Consider the following 23,110-nt stretch of genomic DNA (forward strand, 5'->3'; position numbering starts at 1 on the left):
TCGCCTGTCCAACCTCATGGTGTCTCCGGGTCCTCAGGTTTCCTCCCACTGCTAAAAGACCCCTATGCGCAGCGAATTATTGAAATAAAATTAAACCATATATTGGTCCCGAAATGACCTAGTTTGTGTTGAGTGGACGTTAAACCCCATTCCTCTCTCTCACAATCAACGGTTTTAACAAAGAAATTGACATCTATCTAAAAATGGAAACAACTTTCCAACCAGTTTTATATATTCAAAGGGGAAGTAACTGGTTCATTATTCTCCTTTAGAGAAAATATGGATATTGTTTGAACACCTATAGTTTGAAGTTGTTACAAAAACAACAGTTGTCTTCCCTGACATTGATATACAGAATAGTTGATTTAAACAATATTTATTCAAATTAAGACTGATATTTAAAGTTGTCAAAAACAGTGTAGTTCTTGTATTAATTATAAATGTAGATATAGAAGTATATTATATGTATATATTTATTGATATATTTCAGTTGTCTACCATGGTTTGAGATATTCTATAAGTTATTAAATATGATCGCTGAAATACTTAATAGATCAGAAATGAATTGTGCCATACCATTATTGGAAGCTACATATAATCATGAAATTCCAATGCCAAAAGTTCCAGTCACTATAGTAGCTCAACAAGAGGTATGTATGAATTAATAGGATATTAACATCCTACTTTTCTGCTCCTACTGGGCTAATGAAGACTGGCATACACCATGCAGGTCTTTCGAAATTTATATTGATTGTATATCTTATTGAAAGGATAAACATTATTGATTTTCACTGATTTTTCGATAATATCTTTGAAATCTTGTTAGCATCCTGGAGGCTTGAATTATGGTCCAATCTTTAGTTGTTTAGCTCATAACTGCTCAGACAACCTGGTTTCTGATAGGCATATGTTCAATTATGAAAATAAGTATCTTTGAAAACATTTTGTAGAAAAATTTACATAATCTCACAATTCTATTTTGGGTATATTTTTACTGTGTTGCAACCCCAGATGAAAAACTAAACATTGGAGGGATAAAATAAAAAAAATTGTCAAATTTGTTGGCTATGATTTTTATTGAATTCTAAAATTACTTTTGAAGTCAGTCAGTTGAGAATTAGCTAAGATAAATGTATTTTTAGAAAAGGATAGTTCTTAACTATTTTTTTTAGCTTTACATGGATATCACACATTGTCTTGGTGCAGCTACAAACAACATGTGGGACCGTAGTACACAATCTGTAATTTCTGCTCATCTTAAGAACCAATATTGGCATACATTATTTATAAAACAAAGCTTATATTCTCCTTTAAAGTAAGCTTGATCTGTGATTTAAAGCCAGTTAGAATGAAGTAGTAACAGACTTTTACTTTATAATATATCTATAGTCCTTGGAATGGACTTACCTCCCCTTTATATTGAAAAGAAGAAATGAAAATTAGGAGTAGCTGCCTATCCTAAATCCTACAAACTCTTTAATTGTATTGTTTTTCTTCATTATAGATGCTTAGTTTTAGTGGACCAGATCCTGCCCAACTTCCCAGTATTCCTGCTAGTGTAAGTTTTACAATGAATTTAATACATGTGTATGTTAAAAATGTGAGTAGGGGTAGAAATACCTTGCTCTGTTCAAATGATTCAAATTCTGATTCTCTGATTTTGATACCAAGGTGTCTAACAACCCCTAATTGTATTGTATTGTACTTCTGTTTACAATCGCCAGAAGCGGAAAGAAAACAGATATACATTTAATTAAACATGGATTTTATAAGCCAGCATTGAAATATGGTCAATAATTATGGTCACTTCTGTTCGTTGGACACTGATGAGGCTTAAGGTATCATTCATTTGACTTGAAATTTATGCACTGTTTTCAAGATGCATTTTGCCAATTTTGCTGGTCTTATTTAAACACCTGAAAGCGGCACATTCAGGCATGTCATCAGTTAGGCTATTGCACTCTGACGTCAACGGTTTGTCGATGTAACTATTAATCTTAATTTTGATTGGTTGAGAATTATGGATGGCCGGAAACATGGTGAAGTCCATTTTGTGACATTTATTAAATAAAATAAGCCTTTTTTGTCTTTAAGCTTAAATAAGTTTTCGAAACAGAAGTCTTTTTAATAGATTATTTATTGTGATTTAACAAAAAAAATGGTTTGAGTGACTTTTCTTTCAATGTGTACGAGACCAAGAAGCTCAGTGATTTTCCGTGATTTCCGATAACAAATATAACCTGTTAACTAGTAAATGTTTTGTCTAATAAATAAAGAACCAGAAGCCAATCAATTTTGAATTATTTATGTTAAAAAGTCCTTCATTGGTTGTCATTCATGTCTTGTGAAAGCTCACATTATCTACTAAAGAAAAAATATATGAAAACGTTTGTGGACTGCTCGGACAACATACATATAGCTGCTAGAGGGGTATGTTTTGTTGCCTGGTTAACTATCTTTTTACTTGTTTTCAGAGAAATTTAACAGAATATTATAATGCAATTGATACTAATAATATGATGATTATATTCGCACAGTAAGTAAAGTTATTTTCATTCAGATTCAGCAGTTTAATATCTTTATTCTGTATTTCATTTTCTAAATCTCCGAGGAGGACAACCATGTTCTTAACTTGCTTTTGATTCAGGATATGATTTATGATTTATATTTCAAGCTTTTTCTTGTGAAGGTGGGTGGGATGTATTCTAATTGTCCAGTGATGTGCTGAAGATCATTAGGTCTATCATCTATACATGTTGTAATTACTATCCCATGATTGTACTTCCTAAACTCACTGGTTTCTCTTTTTTAATCCAACTGCTAAACACCCCTTTAGGCCACTGAATTTGATTATTAAAAAAAATAATTGTTTTCTATTAGATTGCAATTGCATAAATGTGTTATAATATATGTTCCATATTAACAATCATGCGTCCCATTGTGTTAGTCCCCTAATAACCTAGTTCTGTTAAATCCCATTTTCATATGCCTCATTGATGTTACAATTGTATAACAAGAGGTGTGTATTGATTTCCATCAAAAGTATGTTACAGAAACATCTGTACTTTTTTTTTCTAATTGAGGCTAAGCACTGTTTCTTTTCTATTTCATAGCGTATGTTAGTTTTGTTTTAAATGATTTCAGTAAATGTTAATAATATATTACAGTTTATTAAATGAAAGAAGAGTATTATTTACATCAAAGAAATTAAGTAGATTAACATCTTGTATCCATGCTGCATCAGCTTTACTGTATCCTATGTGTTGGTGAGTATAATTATTCATTTATATCAAAAATATTATATTCTATAGCTATAGGTAGTCAACTACTTTGCCTTGGTATCATATTTTTATTAGTTACATAAAGAGTGATCGTAGAGGGTTTAAATGACATTTGGATAAGAAAGTTCATCAGGATTTTCTGGTGTGGTTTCCTCTTTGTCAGTGGTGCAGGAACAGCATCTAGTCCTTTGGATGGACCCCAAAAAAAACAAGGTCCCTTGAACACATTGGATAGGCTGTAGCAACACTGGGCAAAAACTCCCCTCATATCACACTGCCTGTCTTTATTAGGTCTGACTGCAGAAAAGTAGGATGTTAAACTTCATTTCATTAAGTGACATTTTGCAATATACATTTATAATAATATGTAGTACTAGTAGGCTAGACCTAATGATAAAAATAGTCAAAAAGAAAAAAAAATATTTAAAGATTTGTTCTAATAATAAACAGTTGAGTGTGAAGCTGCATGATAAATCAATTCTCACCAAGTTTCATATGAAACAGGGAACCAAGTTGATATCTGACTCTCATGCACATGGAATTGAGTCAAACCATTAAATTGTTTTAATGCACAAGAACAGGGTATGTCAACCCAGATAACTAGTCCTTCACGTTTAAGGGGAGCTTTTGTTCCTGCTCCTCTCGACGCACGTCGGCTTTCCTTCGAAGGAGTCATTACAGACTCCTGCAAATTAGCTAAATCGCTCTCCTAAATATTGAGATTAATAAACTACTTTCAGTTTATGTTTACTTTTAAACTGTATATATTCAAGGTATCAGGAGCTTTTTATGGCTCCTGCACTATTTTATAAATATGAAGGACTGGATAACCCTTCTAATTGATTCTGGTATAAGGTGTTGGGGGTCTGAGTGGTTTAATTTAATTGTTGTAGATCACAATCTGTCATCTATACACAGGTTATGAGTACAAGCATTCATGAGATGACTTAAAGCGTGCATGTTAAACCACTAGGACACCCACCCCTTCCTTCGTTGTTGTCAAAGCAGAGACAATATGGGCTAGAATGATCAAGACTAATGTCTTTTCTATTTATCAATTTATTGCTTTACAACTGTTATAATTTTTATTAACATTAATAGTGAATGTATAATTATTGTTTTTTCAGGCAGCACTTATTTATACCTTTACTGCCAGCTCATGGTAATTTAATAGAATATGTCAGGTAATAACTCTATTATTAACAAGATTTATTACTTTTATCTCTTAAAGGTTCAAGCCAGATCAAAATTCAAAAATATGTACAATTTAAATGTAAAAATACTGTTGTTGGTATGTAATTAAGCACATTCAAACTTGTACATCTGAAGAACAGAAAGACAGAATTATTATTACTATATTTGTACAAGACACATAATGATGACAGTGCTTGACTTTTAGATTTTCAAATATGTTCATTGTCAGCTGTTAAAAAGAAGGCTGTCTTCTGTAGCCGAGTCGGCGCAGAACAGTAGGACATTAAACTTCATTTCATTTCGTTAATAAGACGTTATGTAAATTATGTTCATGTATTTAATATTTGTCTTATTACAGTGCTCCTATGCCATATTTAATTGGTGTACATTCCAGTTTACTGCCAGTAAGTTAAACATGCTTTACCTTATACTATTGACCTAACTTGTGGTCGTATATTGTCATTGGCTCTGTATGTTCACTAGATCCATTCACTCATACTTATATGCAACTTATGATATACTTTACTCTGTCTACAGAGTTTAATACTTCAGCAATTTTCAAACAATTTTCAGGAATAGTTGATGTTGAATTCTTGAACGATCTTCACAAAAGTATTTAAAAACCTCAAACTGGGGAAAAAAATCACAAGATGCAGAGTCTTGTTAAAAGTCCAAATGATGAAACTGCTAGTGGGCGTATGTTGCCTTACCTGGCACACTATTTTACAATATCACAATCCAAATGTCAAAAGTCTGTGTTCTGACTTACTTAGTGTAAACCTATTATAAAATATTTTTTTACAAGCTGATGAAGATGTCCAAAGCACTAATGCTATTTAATGTCATCAGTTCTATCGACTATTTGTTGATTTACATCAGTGATTCTCAACCAGTGTGCCATGGCACACTTCCTAATTGTGCCGCGGAATTTTGAACAGCACACTTAAAAAATGCAAAAAAACACAGGATCCCAATTGAGTATTCACAGGTGTGTCTACTAATAGTTCTTAGCTATGTTTTTCTTCATTTAGTTCGAGTCAGTCTATGTGCCTATGACTAGTCTCTGTCTACGGTTGTATGCCGTTTGACTTTCCATGTTTCTATTTTGCAAATATTGAATATTTTTCATATGTATTTAGCCCGGTTGCCGCTATGTTTTCATGTGTTCTGAGGTGTGACGTTGGCAAAAAAAGGTTGAGAACCACTGATTTACAGTGAAAAGTTAATTATGTTTTCTGTGATAATGATATATTTTGTAGAAAGTGATGAAGATGGAGATAGGAGATGCTGTGATTGTAGATGCTGATAATAATACTGTACATACTACACATACTGATTTTCAAGATATACCAGAAGATGTGGTATGATATACTTTATTGCACCATTACACAAAGAATTTCACAAAAGTTAAGGGAAGAGACAGACATTGTCTTCAATTTTTATGATCAGTTTTGTTGAAAAAATTTGATCATTTGTCTTGTAATAGTTTCTATTGAAGTGAAAGATAAGGTTCATTGAAATTTGATAATTATAAATTTAGATTAAAAACATGTTATGGTATTAAGTGAGTAGACACAAGGATTTTGGGTGAGAAGGCGCACATATGTCACCTAAACACAAGCTTGTACAAAAAAATATAGCAGAATTATTATTACTTTATTTTTCTAAGATGGTAGTGGAAAATCAACAGATACCAAGGTAAACTTGAAATGACAAAATGGGAGTTGTGAAAAGTCCACATTTAAATATATCACCATTAGAGTTCGAATTTCGTGAATATAAGACTGAAACTGCCTGACAAAATAGTGTATAAGCATGTAATACCAAGGTAGTGGGTCCTGTAGAGTTTACAATTTTTATCTGATTTTGATGAAACTGAAAATATGTTTATATCCCAAAGATCTAGGTTTTTCTGATAATTGCGCATATCGTACCCTAACTACCTGGATTATGGCCACTGATTGCAAGGAAATCACTTTTATAGCGTGTTCTCTGTCAATCTCTGGCAAAATGTGGCGTTATCTTGCTTGGAAACCGCTTGTTAAGATTTTGTGGAGGAGCTCAGCTCTTTTGAAATACATAACATTTGAACTGTAAATTTTAATATTTTCTCCTTATTTCCATTTTTGATTATTTAATATATTTTTTTACCGTAATACAGGACAAAGTTTATAGAACCTGGTGGGATTGTTCATTTAGCCTTGAGGAGAAATTTAAAATATTTTCATAGTAAACTTAACTCCTTGTTGTGAAAGCAATATAGTGCAAAATGTTTGTTCAAATTTTTTTATTCTTTGTTCATTTTACTGTTTTGGTACTCCCACATTTTTGTTGCATGGCTATTATGTTTTTTTCTTCAGGCGGCCTTCTTAAAGAAATGTTTGCGACCAGAGAAATTAAAGAATTCTATGATGGAGTCGGGAGATGCAATATCTAAGGCGTTTCTTCAAGCACTTGTAAGACTTATAGGTAATTTAATTTACTATCTGTTTTTATTGGAAACTTGCAGACGTAATATTACAGTCTTAAATTCTAGAAAATTGTGATTCATGTGGCGCGAGAAGATTCATGTTAAGGTTATATCCAGGTCATAATGTTAACATTTGTAGACGATCTAGATCAGCAGTTGAAATTATGGTGCCTTGTCATAGTCAACAAATGACTTCCATTGTGTTATCTAGAGGGTTTGTTATATGACGTTTGCTTGTCCAACATTTAGATTTTTATCAGGTCTACATTCTATTATATATACAGGTGGTTATAGAGATGCTTTACGCTTCCGACATGGAGAACCAATAACCTTTGACCCTGATTTATTTGTTGTATCTAGAAGTCAATCAATGCAACGTTTTCTAGAGAATATGTTACAGTTACAGATCTTTCAACAAGTAAGTTATTTATTATGAAATAATTCCATTTAATTTACTACATATTAAAAACACTATTAAACATACATTATGCTACAGCTAAATCTTTCAATTGAACATTTTTCTTTAGGGCTGAAATGTTATCTAAATTATTAAATAGACATGAATTAACTTATCCAGACCATAATCCACTTTCGATGTCATCGCTAGCCTGGGATATTTTACTGGATTAGAATCCTATCTGCTGCTTAATGCTCATTGATAATTAAATCAAAAAATTGATAATCAAGACTATGTTTTTTATTGTACCAACTTTAGTAATGATGATCGAGGCTAGGCCCAAAATTCAATCGCTAAAATCTTGGTTCAGAGTGAATCAATTTGACTGAAATTTTCAGCAAATTCCCTTTACATTATCTAGTTTTTAACTATTATAGTGAGAACTGCCATAATGTATCTTTAATATTATATAATTGATGGGACCCAGTACATGTACATAACATTTCTTAGAACCCTTCTATTTTATATTAATGCCGAAATGTTTATGACTTTTATTTGACCAATAAGTATTTGTTTTCTATCGATAATTGATCATTTCTGGGTTGTTCTTCAAAGTCCAGGTCAAGAATGAATACCCTTCTAGATTTTTGAAACCATTTAGACTCTTCAGTAGTAATGAAAATGGTTCTGTTTATTACTATTAGTGGTGCTAGTAAATGATCTTTATTAAAATGTAAAGAAAGGACAGCAGAAGCGCAACTGTAAAGACAACATTAGCTATGTTAGTCTAAAACTGCCCTACATATGCATTGACTTTTTTGTCCCCCGTCTTTCAAAGAAAACGGATATTAAAATTGGTTGGTCGGTCTGTCTGTCACACTTTTTGGAACACAATAACTCTACACATTGAGCTAGAATGTTCAAACTTGGTGTAGGTGTTTATTAAAGGAAAGCCTTGATCGAGTTTGAAGATGAGCATTTTCAGCTTAGGGTAAGCAGAGATAAGCAATTTGATTGTTTTATGCTTTGGGAAATGTTAACTTTGCCTCTAATTAAGTGAGAGTGTTGAAATTTGGTGTATAGTTTCATTACATCAATACCTTAACTAAGTTCGATGATGAGCATTTCCTGCTCAGGGTAAGCAGAATGATAAGCGATTTGATTGGTCGGGACTTTGGAGCCCAATTACTTTGATTCTAATTGTGTTGGAATGATGAAACTTCGTGTATAGTTAGTTTCATTAAATCAATAATTTGACAACACTTGATAATGAGCAGTAGAGACTTCAGTCTGATTGGTCAAAACTTGGAACACAACAACTCTCCTTCGGTATAGGTGTCTATTGGGTGAATGCCTTGACAGAGTTAAATCGTGCTTTTTCCACTAAGGCTAAGCAGAGACAAGCAATTTGTTTGGTTGAGACTTTGGGATATGATAACTAATTAATTGAGAGATGAAACTTAAAGTATAGATTCATTTTATCAGTATCTTGACTAAGTTTGTTGATGAGAATTTTCTGCTTAGGCTAAGTAGCGATAAGCAATTTGATTGGCCAAATCAAGAATTTGGAACATAAAAACTCTGCTTTTAATTGAGGTATAATGTTTAAACTTGATGTAGATGTTCATGAGGTGAATATCTTGATTGTGTTCAATGATTAATATTACCTGCTAAAGCTAATCGGATCTAGGCAATTTCATTGGTCGATGCTTTGTGACAAGATAACTTTGATTATAACTGATGGAGAGGGATGAAACTTATTGTATAGTTTCAAACCCTTGACTGAGTTCAATCGTGAAAATTTTCTGCTTAGCCTGAGTAATGGGTTTGATTGCTCGATACATTTGAACAAGATAAATGTGCAATTAATTAGTATGTGTCATCTATTTAATTTGGGATTGTGGCGGGGGACATCAGCCTCACTGTTAGCTTGTTTTCCATAGCATTTTATTAATATTTTGTATTTTATTATATTATAGTTTATTAATGGTAGATTAGATATGTTAAATACAGGCTATGGTTTCTCTGATACATTTGAACAAATGTCTATGTTATATGCGGATAAGCTCAATACACAATCCCGTTATAAAGAATGGCAGAACCAAATGAAGGTATGTTCATCTAGTTTTCATGGTTATATACAATGAATTATAGTTGATTTTATAAAGTATAATGTATAAAGGAATCTTATTGTTTATGTAAATTAATTTATCTGGTTATACTTAATAAATTTAAACGAATTTAAAAATTGAATAAATCAAAAAGATTTTGCAGTTACGGAGAAAATTTCTGAACCCTTTGATACAATACATGCTAGCATTTAGACTAAACACAATCGTAATGTTACAACACACCCTCTCATCACTTTGTTACAAATAATTTGTTGGACGAACAAAAACATTTCATTAGTATATTGATACCAGTCTGCTATCATGATAAGAGAGAATTCATCCTAATTAAATTCTGTCTTATATCCTTGTAACGATAAGAATATTACCTATTTATTAATTATAAGATATATATTTCAGAAACAAGGTAAAAAATTACAGAAAGGTGGTAAAGATATGTGGTCAGATCTTAAAGAGAAGGTGAGTTTGATTATTTCTGTGTAATAAATATTGCAATGTCTGTTTTCTATGTAATCTATTTCTTTTGAGGCTCTAACTAGCATTTGATTTTACTTACATGCATACTAATAAAGCAGGACTTTCGTTTCAGATACATTTACCAGCAATTGATATTGTAGGTATTTTAGAGCAGTACTAAATGAAATAAAGCTAAAACCATGCTTAAATGTTCTAGGCCCATGATGACAACATAAAAGTATCTCCTCTTTGGTGCTGATTTTCTTTTGGAGGTGGGATTTTCCCACGTGGTTTCCCTTGTCAGTGTTGCAGGACGGAGGGCCTAATAAGGACAGCTGTCTAGTCATTCAGATGAGACGAAAAACAGAGGTCCTGTGTATGCATTGGTGTGCACGTAAAAAATCCCTTGGCAGTTGGGATTCAATATGGCCATAGTGCCGCTGCCCGGGCAAAATTTCCGTCATAGCACACTGTATGGCGTATGCCCGTCTTCATTAGCCCAGTCTTTAAACTCCATTTCATTTCATTTTCTTTTGGAGGTATATATTGGCTTAGTCGCTTTCTCCAAATTTGCAGACAATTGTTAGTGTGTACTGGCACATAAACATGGAATCATTACTTGCTGTTTAGACATTGGTCTTAATATTATATATAGAGAAAAGTTTGTATATATTTCTACTACTGTACGTGGTTTATTTAAACAGGCCGCTCCTATGATGACGACTGCTGTACAGTCAGTAAGTACTCCATGTAGCATGGTATAATTATTGACCTTTAACCTTTTAATATATACCTGACCTTAATCACGCAACCTGCATACTAGTATATATACGTTCATTTTGTTTTTTTATTAGAATTTAGAACTAAGACGCATGATACAAAAAGTATTGCATAATGTTTTGAAATTCAGTTGAATTTTCTTTAGAAGAATATGTTCGCAAATAATTTTTTATAATTTTTATGATTTTTTGGGGCATGGTTTTTATAGTTATATGTAAATTATGTTTTCGTTATGTTTTTTTTTTTTGGTTTTTTTTTGTAATTACAAAAAATAATGTAATGGAGCTTAACTTATGTTGCTATTAATTAAAATATGTTTTGGCATAAATAATAAATGTTAAGAAATGTTTGTCTGTCTGTCTGGTTAAAAAGAAGGGTTGCCACTGTTTAGATCTATAGCAGCAATAGCTAGAGATCGCTAGTTTACTTACTCCATACTTATACCCCAACTTTTAGCTATATTCATACTTTGTAAATTGTGAAATACTAAAATAAAAAAAAATTGTGCAACAGGTTGAAAATCAAACTGAAACAAAATACATTATGGATAACCACAAATCTCTTACACATTGAGGTATTCAGAATCACTTAAATATAACATAGTCTTGATCATCCAATCCTTAATTGTCGCAATTTCAACTGCAAAGAATATAGATTATAGCAGTGAGATCAACATTTTCCGTAAGTCATTCCTTGAACTGTATATTGGAACAACCCATCAATGGATGCTATATTTTCCTGACAGCCGTTCTTTGTAGGTGAAATTTGGACTGGAAATATTGAGACTATGTAAAGAAAAAATAAAAGGTAATTGAAAACTGTGAAGATTAAAATGTCAATTACTAGACCAAACAATGGTTTCATGTTCCAAGTCAAAATATGTGCAAATAACATAACAGCTTTACAACCCTGTGTCATTAAATTCCGCACTCCTGCACACTCCCCTGTTGAAATGGTAGTAACTTGGTACTACTTTACAATATTAGTTAGTCTAAATTATTTAACAAAGGATATAATACTGCTAGGCATGATGTAATAAATATTATTTTCTATTACTTAAAGATATATTCCCTCAGAATAATTAGGTCATCTATTGGATATTTGTAATGACCTCGAAAATTCATATTATAGACTCGTTGCCTAATAAATCCTCAATAAATCATGCAAAATAATTAATACCAGATAATGCTAACACCCATCATCTTACAAGTGTAATATACTGGAAACTACCTTAAAATTGTTGAAAAAAAAAATGTCCTCCAAAGTATTTCAAAGACAATATTTTTCCCTTTAGCATTCAGTCTGGTTATATATTTAGGGTTGCTACTGTCGAGGAAATATATCTTTATCAGTTGACTATTAAGTATGTGTCTGTGTGAATGATATTCAATCCAACTTTCAAATCTTTATGGTTTTATAGGGTGTAGTTTATATTTTGTTTTTGGTGGTGATATTTTTATTGTAATTCAATTGATTTGATTTTTTTCTATATTTATAATGTTTTTGTTGTTGTACAGAGTTCTGTTTTTATGTTCTTAGTAACATGTTAATGTTATTGTTTATTGTTCAAATTATATTTATTAATGATGCATTATGTAAGATTTAGATAAAGAACTGGCCATTCTTGCAATAATAGTTCCAAAATAGATAATTCAAAATTAATATATTTATTCTGAGTGACGTTATCACTGTTTGAAGTTTTGACATATATTATTTATTATCTTGGCAATGTTACTTGTTAATCTAGACTCAGACTCACTTCTATTTTAATCCGTTTACATCTGCGCTATCCGATGGTCTAGATTTTAGTGAATAAATGTCTAAACAATCATCTATATAACATTTAAAGCCAAAATAAAAACCTGTAATAGTAATAGGCAGATTTAGCTCTTACATAATGCATCTTTAACTAACAGTTTATATTGTACCAAGGCCTGACCATTTCATTGGCTTTATAAACTTTATTTTTTATTTTATGAAAATATATAGTGGTTGTTGAAAGCGCTTAATTGAAATATTAACATAATTTACATATTAACTTTTGTAAATTTGCAATTTCTCATGAATGAATCTCTGATTATTATATCATGGGTTTTTACTTTTTACCCTTGATCACTTTTAAAGTGTTTGATACTGTTCTAGTTACCTATATAAAAGAAACACAATACTACAACCTTTATGGCTTACCTTCTCTAGGCATAGGTTTTGTTGCTTGTATTATTGTAATGATTTACAATATATGGTATAACTAGAGTACAACAATAACTATTGGCTATGTCCAACCTCGTGGATTTTCTCTGGGTCTTCTGTTTTCCTCCCACTGCTAAAGACCCCTATGCGCAAGCGAATAATTGAAATAAAATTGAACCATATGTCATTGTTAGTCCTGAAATGACCTAGTTTGTGTCGAATGGACGTTGAACCCCATTTCTCTGTCTCTCTCTATTAGCTATGTGAACTTCCCGGTTAAATGGGAAGTGGTATAAGCATGTCTTATTGTCTAAAGCAAAGATAATTCACAATTAGAATTGAAAATATAATATTATGACAGATATGGCAAATGGAAAGTACATGATGTAGTGTTCTATAGACAGTTATGTAGCATACTCTGTCTTGTGCATGATACTTCCAACAACTTAATATGATGTTATAAATAAAGGAATGATAGATAGCATGGTAGTGTAGGTATATCAGCTATTTGTAATAGTTTATTTATTGATTCCATATAATGTAATTATATTGACTTAGACTTACTGGTAGTCATAAAGCAATGGCAGCAAGCATTTAAAGTGCTGTTTATAAACAAGTCATTTTCCTCTGAATCCAGGTCCTATATTTATGTAGAAGTAGATTAAAGAAGAAAACAGACTTTTCTCTTTACCTTACACAAATTCCCAGAGTCTCATCAAGATGTCAGTTTTATGTAACTGTTGCTTAATGCCTACCTCACAATCAATATAGATGTGACCATTAGCGGTCAAATAGGCGAACTTCGCGTGAATTACATACTGTTTATAATTAAGTATGATTTGTACTGTTCAATATCTTCAGAATTCTCTACATATCTGAATAGAACTAGTCTGAACGGGCATCAAACAGATCCTGTTTTATTGAAGATCCCATTATAGGGGTGACATATGAATTGAAATTTAAATTATAAAAAAACAAAATCTCTAAAACTTACTCTTTTCTTTCTGTATTAAAGGTGAAGTCCCACAGTAAAAAAGCCTATTCTGATATTAAAGCTAGGATCAATGAGGTAAGCTAGCAACTTAGATGATAAAACCTTAAAGATGTTGACATCCCATAAAATACTGGTTGGTTGGATGGCCGAATGGTTAGCGTGTGCACGCTGTATCATAAGGTCTGTCATTGTCCAACCTTGTGGGTTTTCTCCTGGTTCTCCAGTTCCTCCCACTGCTGAAGACCCCTACGCACAAGCGAATTATTGAAATAAAATTGAACCATATGTTAGTCCCGAAATGACCTAGTTTGTGTCGAGTGAACCTTTGAAGTTCAGATTTAATAAAGGAACAGGAATAATGAAGTATGTTTACAAAATATAATACGATTACATAATCATTTATAACACGCCTATTATCAACTCCCTAGACCATCAGATGGCCAAGATTTAAATGGATTTAAACATCCGTAGAATTTAATGATTAAATGGACAATCAAGGCTAATAATAACAAATATTTATATTAATATTATAGATGAATGAAAGAGGTCAAAGTCCTAAGAATTCACCTAGTAGTATTCCTCCTATGGGTAGAGATATAAATCGCAGTCGACCTACCACTATAGTTGGACCAGAAATCAGTAAACAAAGGGTATATGTAAATATAAATCTTATATATTCCATTTTGTAATTTATATCTATCTTAGTCTAGCAGACGACACCTACACATTTTTTTATTCCCACCTACAACTTTCTTTCACAATTTAGATAAAAAATCCACTTGGTACTGTCTGAAAAAATGATTTCATTTATTAACTTTCTTTATAATATTGCAAATTGATACAACCATCATCATTTCTTGGGGTAACCATGTGACAATTTAACCCTTAACTGGTCAACATCATTTTGACGTCCTGACGTCAAGTGGTCAGGCTAAATAAAGGCTAAAGTGAAATATTTTGTATGCCAATTCTCAATCGACTACTGCCAGATAATTATAAGTGATAGACTCTTGACACCAATAAAAAAATTGAAGGAAATAAGTTGATATATAATTTGCAAATCATTCTAAATCATTTTTATCAGAAATATCCTCTCCAGAATTGGTGTCATCAATATAATCCAAGTCGGAATCATTCACAAGCATTTCAACCACTTTAAGAATCTTTAACCTTCCCGACATCGTTCAATTAAGTTTTTTGTGAAAAAATGTTGAACAAAGACATGTTTTTCTCAATGCCCTTGACAAGACAAGTTCCTGTCTGACACACATGCATGGCCATATCAATTAAATACGAAACTAAATACTGAAATGCGGCTTACAAAAAGGTTCTTGCTGTAAAGTCAACCGTGGCCACTTACTGTGTAACGTTGTGGTGATTATAGTCAACAATGACCGGTTAAGGGTTAACCCCCAAAATAGGTTAAAGCTATATTAAAATTCAAACTAATCATATAGAGCTAATTATAGTCACCTAGTTTAACTAAATGCATCAAACTGATAGGAGGGATGAAATCTGGATAATCAAATTCTCATATGGCAAATAGCTATGATTGACCAGATTTTTTGCATGTTTGTCAGGCCCAAGTCAAGACAAGTTGCGTAAAGAGTAAAGATTTTATAAGACTACTCATCAGACAATGTTTAAAGATATATTTTATTGTAGGTAAGAAGAGATCCTCCTATACCAGCCCCCAGAAATCTAGCTAAAACACCTGTTGAATTAGATATACCATTCGTAGATACAGATAAAAATCATGCAAAAACAACTTTAACCAAGTCACATTCTAGTAGCGTTATCACAGATAATAAAATTGGTGTGTCATCAGCAGGAAACATCCCCCCTCCACGTCCCCCAAAACCAAAGATGTATCAAAATGTAGTCGAGGAGGGTCCCCTAATTTCTTTTGAGGATGACAAACCCAAACAGTCGGTCGTAAGTTTTAACAGTGAAGAAAAACAAAATGATCTCCTGTTTTCTTTGAGTCAGCAAAAACAATCTCCACAAGCTTCCGGATTAGTTCGTAAAACGGCTTTTAGACAGAGTGATCGATCCGCGCGGATACAGTCTTATAAAGCTAACATATACAATCAGACAGAAGGCAATGCTGCCGATTTATTTGATCCCCTCGCGAAAACAAATTGTGATAAAGACTTACCGAAAGTGGAAGCAAGCTGTGATAATCAGGATTTATTAGGGGATTTTTTCTCAGATAGTGTACCACCTAAAACTAAAACTAATATGAACTTTGACGCTTTTGGTATGTTGGCTACACCTCCAGTCATGCGCCAGACACCTCATCTTTTGGATAATTCTCTACAGTCTAGCAGTAGTGGTAGTTCCCGATCATCAGAAGATCTATATTCCAGTACATCGTTAGAAGGTGAACGTTCAGCCATTTCTTACGAAAATTTACTAGATACGTCATGTACTTTCACAACTAGTGATAGAAAATCAACATGGCAGACATTTGATTAATATATTTAGATTATTTTATCCTCATGTATGACATAGGAATATTAATAGGCAAAATTTTTGACAATTTCCAATATTTTGAGAGAGCTAAAGCTCTTGGAAATGAAATGGTGTTTAACGTCCTACTTTGTTCCACTGGGTTAAAGAAGACAGGAAAAACCTCTTTGATTTAGGTGAAAATAATGTATTGCATTTAGTTCATCTGATACATTATTTCAATTAATATTGAGACATGTTCTTACTCATAACGAATGGCTTTAAAAGATTAAGCAGAAATTAGTTTGTTCATTTTAGTTTTATTTTTGGCTGTGTCGACACTAGAACACACAATCCATTATATTTCAATATTGGTTTTATATATGGATGTAAATTATTTAAATAAAGACAGATTGTAATGCTACAAAATAAAATTTACCTTTTTATTATTGTACCAGAAGGAAGAGGGGGTGCCATTTTATCATTGAACCAGTGGCAAAAAAAACCCTCAAAATAGCTAAAAATTAAGGAGCAAGAGTTGAATATTAATGGCTAAATTAGAGTAGCCACTCGGAATATTTCTTTTTCATTAAGAACATTACAGTTTTATTTTTAAGTGAAATCAAAGTGGGAATTTGAAGTATTTTAAATGTAAAATTTCTCTATTTCCCTTCATATATTTATACTTTAAAAGATTAATGATTATAGACTACTTGGAATAAATGGAATTATAACTTGTAATTGGAAATTAATTTATTGAAGATAAAGAAATTGATATTAAATATTTCAGGTAGAAATTGATGTTAGCAGTGTTTAGTTAAAACTTTTTGTGGAAAGAATTAAACTAAGGTGGTATTATTATTTTCAATTAAAACGAAAAAAAATAGATTTCAAAAAACGAATTATCACATCTGTCACTTACTAACAGGGTTGGCAAATTACGATAACCTTTTTTAAAGTTTTAAAAATACAATTTCTATATAGAAATTATAGCATGTATGTAGATAGGGAAGGGTGTATGTCAGTTTTCAACTAACAATTATTATCTAGCATGTTTGTGTAAGTCACTGTTTTTCACCCTGTCTGTGAAGGGATGGTCATCCTGTTTCTATATTCTAACAATAGATACATGTAGATAATAACTACACTTAATAGAATCAACTTCCTTCATTTATTCCAACACCACACTAAATTAAAGATTGCATTGAACTAGCAACTGTTAATTGGAAAGAGTAGAAACATTACAAAGAGTCAATTTTGTCTCACAAAATTAACAAATTTGACTGATGTATTTAAAAAATCACCAATTTTAAGCTTTAGAATGCCATATTGAAAGATCTGTTAAAATTGATTATGCCACTAGCACATCTAGTTAAGGTTACCGCTTAAATTTCTAGATGTCGATCCTAGTAGTTGTAAACTCTCATTATTTACCTGTTGTTAGAATATTGATGGACCACCCCCTTTAATGCCCCAGAAGGAGATACAAAAGTAATCGAAAGATTAGAAAAATTTTGGATTTATTTACAGATGGTTTTATAAAATTACTTTATACATGTACAATACATTCCAAATCCACGAATACTGCCTTAATGTTACAAGATGAAGTTTAACCTATAATCACTAATCTCCCCTTGAATTATATGTTACATGTATGTTTCAAAACCTTTAACTGGATAAAATACATAGCAATGGCTTCACTGTGATGTGTACATGTATTATAGTAGTATATGTTGATCTAATAGCTTCCATGCAGGTGTCAAGTGAACATAATTTTAAAATATGTTTTCTACTGCCCAATATTTTTAGCTATATTTCCCTACATAAAGAATGATTCTGTCTTGTTTGAAGCCCATTGTCATCTGTTTCAACAGTAAAGATCTATTTTATTTAGTACCAATTTAGATATGAAGGGCCAAATAACAACAGATTAAAAGCCCTGCCAGTGATATTTCTGTGGATTTCTGCGCCCCATAAACAGTACATACATGTAATGAATTAGTGTATCCTCTACATCATTACTACCTGACAAACAAAATGCATTTTCATTTGCCGAGTCCTTTACGAAAATCACACCATACTTTTTTCCTGCTTTTATGGTTTAGACTACTTGACACCTTGACAATGGCTTTGACACAAAATTCATGCCATTATGTTTTTATTTTACAATATCTAACGCTTTCAATAACAGAGCATAATCGTGGGGTACTTTTGTATACAAATAAATATTTCTTTGCGACTATTGAATGTCTGAATGGTAGAGTTAAAACACTTATAAAATAGATGTATAGTAATCATGTACTTGGATTGTTGTGGATTTCACCATTTTGAAAACTGGAAAAAAAAATATCTTGTCCAACTGTGAAAGGGAATACATACACATACTATATAGGGTAGTTTGTTTAGATATTGAAAACTTTTTAAAAGGATGCCAACATTTTAACAGCAGGTCTTGAAACCTTAGTCTGTTTCTTTCCAATATTGTCTATACTAAGAAAGAACTTGTATGTTTTGTCATAGATGAGGTAACACTTATTGTTAAGATTTCCTTAGTTATATATTTTTAAACTTTGCTTTGCTCAGCTGTGTAGTCTGTTTGTGAGTGGATGTGAGAGAGCAGCTTATTTTATTACTATATTTATATACTTGTGAAATACTCATGAAGACTTAGTTTCTGTTAGTCGTATATTTTAAATAAATATTATATTGTAAATTTATCAAATAAAGTTTATTATAATAAAATATGTAAATTGTATATATTATTAAGAAGCATCAAGAGTAAATATTATAGGTTTCATTTATAAAGATGCATTATATAAGAGCTAAATCTGCCTATTGTAGGTACTTTCTTTGGCTTCAGATGTTATATAAATTATTAGTGAGACATTTTATTCACATGACAAGCCCTTAATCAATTCTCTAGACCATCGGATGATTTGGATATTGAGTAGATTTGAAAATACCTGACATATCTTCGTTAAACGATTTTATGGACACCACTAACAGAGACTGCCAATTGAAGGACTGAAAATCAAGACTTTATTTATTATCGTGGCAATGGTTCTTGACAATCAAGACAATTTAGGTTATTTCTTGTCAACTTTCAAATATTCATAACTTCGCTCAGAATATAGTAATCTTACATAATGCCTATTTAACCATCCAGGTGGTTTACAAAATTGAAATAAAATTGAACCATGTGTTAGTCCCGAAATATACAGAGGGAAATGGAATTAATTCAGTTGGAAAGTTTCAATTGATGTAAATAGTGTTTAGACCAGTGTGAATTTTTACTTAGCATACTGGTTTTTATCTTGTGTGGTCTTAATCTGTAAATCTGACTTAAATAATACCATTCATACCTCTCCTCGAACATTACTGTAAATTCTCTATGATTTATATTTGTTATTTAATCTTGTGTATCTAGGAGTAATTTCTTTCACATTCGTTTAATATCAAAACTTTGTTTAAAAATTCACAAAAATCATTTAAAATCATCCACAATCATCTAATTTGTACTTGTGTTTAGAAGTACAGTGCAATACTCTTAACATTTATGGTCTTATAATTCTTTGAGTGGCACAAGATAACCATTTGTCTGACATTGGTGTCATGATTGCCACTTGTCAGACTATTGGTTGGATCGCACCTCGAATAATGGACACAGAGAATTTACATTCATTTAAAAAATGATTTTGGGCCCAGTAATGAAAGAGAATGAACAAATTTAATTTGTCAGGAATTACCATTTTAGAAAAATGCTATAAACAGCATTTCTAAAGATTAAGAAATAGAACCTTTTGCATTTCAAAATATCCACAAATCAAGATACAACATTTGGACACATGATACCCAGAACAGTTCTAATTGGTGCAGAGATACACAGCTTAGACAGAAATGTGCATATTTATTGAGAAATTTTAAAAATACAAAAAAAGTGTATTTGACAAATGTTCCGAGATACACCATTTTGACACTTCACCGACGATATGTCCTTTAGCTCATATGAAATAAAACCTAATGTCATTATGAAAATTGTATCATCTGTATGTTTTAACAGTACAGAGATTTAAAGAACCAGTCCCAGATTTCACAGTGTACCCATTGATAACAGTGGGTATACAAATTAAATATCAAGATGTACAAAAGTACTCTAAAAGTTCCAGAACAAAATATTGAGGAGTTTTGAAGTGATTGCTAGATATGCTTAACAGAGTAACTTATGGAAATAACGCACAAATAATTTAGTAATTGTTCTTCCTTTATTATGTGTTACAGTTTATTGTACATTTATAGATTCTTTTACAGTGCTTGAAGCTTTCAATGTTACTTACGGTACTATAAGAAATATCTTTACAGTTAACATGTGCCAGCTTGATAGGGGGTAGGTAAGAAAGTTAAGTTAAGAGGGACTCAAGCTCAGGACACACAGTTCAATAGGGGATAGTTGTAGAACCTGCAGTTAAAACATGTGTTTACCATTTCAAGGACACTATTTTACATCTACAGACCAGGGGGGGTAGATGACCGAATGGTTAGCATGTGCGTGTTGTATCATAAGGCCTGTCATTGAGTCAACTGGTGTTTTTTTCGAATTCCTCGTTGTGGGTTTTCTCTGGGTCCTCCGGTTTCCTCCCACTTCTAAAGACTCCATATGCGCAAGCGAATTATTGAAATAAAGTTAAACCATATGTTAGTCCCGAAATGACCTAGTCTGTGTCGTGGATGTTAAACCCCATTTCTCTCTCTTATGATATCGTTGAGAGGCTGTAGGTTATTCTTTGACATTTTGGATGGTGTATGCTGTGTGCATATAATGTTGGGTGTTGCTGGGTTATTTGAATCAATATTTTATATTAAAAGTTTCAACTTGTCTTGAATAAGATTCTCTTGATGCTACAATACAATCATGTTTCAGGGATTAGTAGATAATCCAAAGGTAGTAATCCCAAAGCAACAAACTAGACAACACTGTATTGTAAATGAAAAAGGTTTAATCCAGAATGTTTTTTAATGACCACCCTTCATCAACTGGTTACACACGAAACATGCTATATTAATCTTATATGTAGGTAACTTAAGGTCACATTCCCACCAACGCCTATTATGTATTATTATTTAGTTATTCCTGTCACAATTTGAATTATTTTGGGGGGATTTTTTTTTTATTATTATTTCCTATTACTAACACTGCGGTGAATTTTACTGATCTCCAAAAGAAAGTATGTCACGATCTTGAGAAACTATTGAATAAACACCCATCAAAACATTTTAAAAAGATATAGGGAAATTACTGGAGTAGGTTGTATATGTAAATCTTTGGATATTTTGTATATGTAGGTAGGCCCGTATTTAGCTGTCCCCATGTGACTTATAAAGAGATTTTAATCCATGTTTCAGTATATATATAATAAATAAACATTTTGAAGATTTTGTTGAACAAAGTTTGTGCTGAATTAAGCATTTTGTGGGCATTGAATTGAAATTATTCCTTGTAGTGCAAATTGTTATAAATGGATTTATATTTCTAGCCCACATTTGGTCATTAGAAGACATTTTGTTCTTTTAATTTTGTCCCCCACTTAAAATGGGTTCGTCTGTTTGTCCGTCCGCCACACTTTTTCGGACACAATAATATCTAATTCAACTAGTGTAGGTGATGAGCATTTCCCGCGCAGAATAAGCAGGGATAAGCAATTTGAGAGTGCTGAAAGTGTGTGTACAGTTTCATTGCATCAATACATGTTAATGAGCATTTTCTGCTTAGGTTAGTGGGGTTGGGTGGTCTAGTGGTTAAACATGTGTGCATGAAATCATAAGATCTGTCATTGAGTCAAGTGGTGTGTTTTTGATACCCTGCTTGTACGTGACAAGGACAAGGGTCGCCTGTCCGACCTGGGTTTTCTTTGGGTCCTCTGGTTTCCTCCCACTGCTGAAGACCCCTACATGCAAGCGAATTAGTGTCGAGTGGATGTTAAACCCCATTTTTCTCTCTCTCTCTGCTCAGATTAAGCAATTTAATTGGTTGGTGCCTTGGCACACTATAACTTTGTTTCTAATTGAGGGAGAATGATGAAACTTGGTGTATAGTTTCACTACAATAAAACCATGTGTAAGTTTGATTCGTGGGCATTTTCTTCTTTGGCTAAGTATAGATAAGTAGTTTGATTGCTTGATGCTTTACAGAAAGATAAATTTTATGTACAATATATGTGTCATCTATTTATTTTTGGATTGAGGCGGGAGACATATTGTGGCTGAAGCCATCAGCTTCCTATAGGCTTGTTGGGTTTTTTAAAATCATCATGAATAACTACTAACTGTTTGTTACTTTTTGAATTAGTGTATTATATTTAATGCAGTGTTTGTTACAGGTTACCATGTTATATCAAAGATTTAAATTATTGATATGGGGTTAAAGGAAAAACTATATTTGATTTAAACCCTATATATTAAAAGTGTCAATCAATGATTATTTATTGTTAATGATTATATAAGGGAATCTGCTTATATTTTAATAAAGCAGAATTCAAAACCATTATGATTTATTTATTTATACCTACATCATTCAACATCAGATTGATTCTGCATATTACCCGGATAGCTGTAAGTTAACCAGCAGCTGCTAGGCAGGATACGACCACATTTTGCAAGAGATGGATAGAGAACAAGCTAAAAACAAAAACGATTTTTTGTACAATCAGGGGCCATAATTCAGAAAGTTATGGTCTGAAATGCGCAAATATCAAAATTGGATAAAAATTGTAC

At 32.1% G+C, this 23,110-nt stretch overlaps 1 protein-coding gene across 4 annotated transcripts in view; it reads left to right on the plus strand.

The window, feature by feature from the left end:
- Positions 1–22,880, plus strand: part of LOC126826339 (DENN domain-containing protein 1A) — a 29,395-nt gene extending 6,515 nt beyond the window's left edge. Inside the window, exons 6-21 of one of the 4 annotated variants that reach the window (XM_050555573.2) lie at positions 491–650; positions 1,505–1,558; positions 2,475–2,536; positions 3,168–3,266; positions 4,409–4,465; positions 4,834–4,879; positions 5,735–5,836; positions 6,836–6,944; positions 7,230–7,363; positions 9,322–9,453; positions 9,871–9,930; positions 10,632–10,664; positions 13,913–13,966; positions 14,425–14,547; positions 15,557–16,274; positions 17,133–22,880. In XM_050555573.2, the coding sequence (XP_050411530.1) occupies positions 491–650; positions 1,505–1,558; positions 2,475–2,536; positions 3,168–3,266; positions 4,409–4,465; positions 4,834–4,879; positions 5,735–5,836; positions 6,836–6,944; positions 7,230–7,363; positions 9,322–9,453; positions 9,871–9,930; positions 10,632–10,664; positions 13,913–13,966; positions 14,425–14,547; positions 15,557–16,274; positions 17,133–17,143 (1,954 nt within the window). In that variant the 3' untranslated portion in view covers positions 17,144–22,880. The other 3 variants (XM_050555570.2, XM_050555571.2, XM_050555572.2) reach the window with 3 other exon arrangements.
- The last annotated feature ends 230 nt before the right edge of the window (positions 22,881–23,110 follow it).

This window comes from Patella vulgata, chromosome 1 (assembly GCF_932274485.2).
Source record: "Patella vulgata chromosome 1, xgPatVulg1.2, whole genome shotgun sequence".
Taxonomy (NCBI): domain Eukaryota; kingdom Metazoa; phylum Mollusca; class Gastropoda; family Patellidae; genus Patella; species Patella vulgata.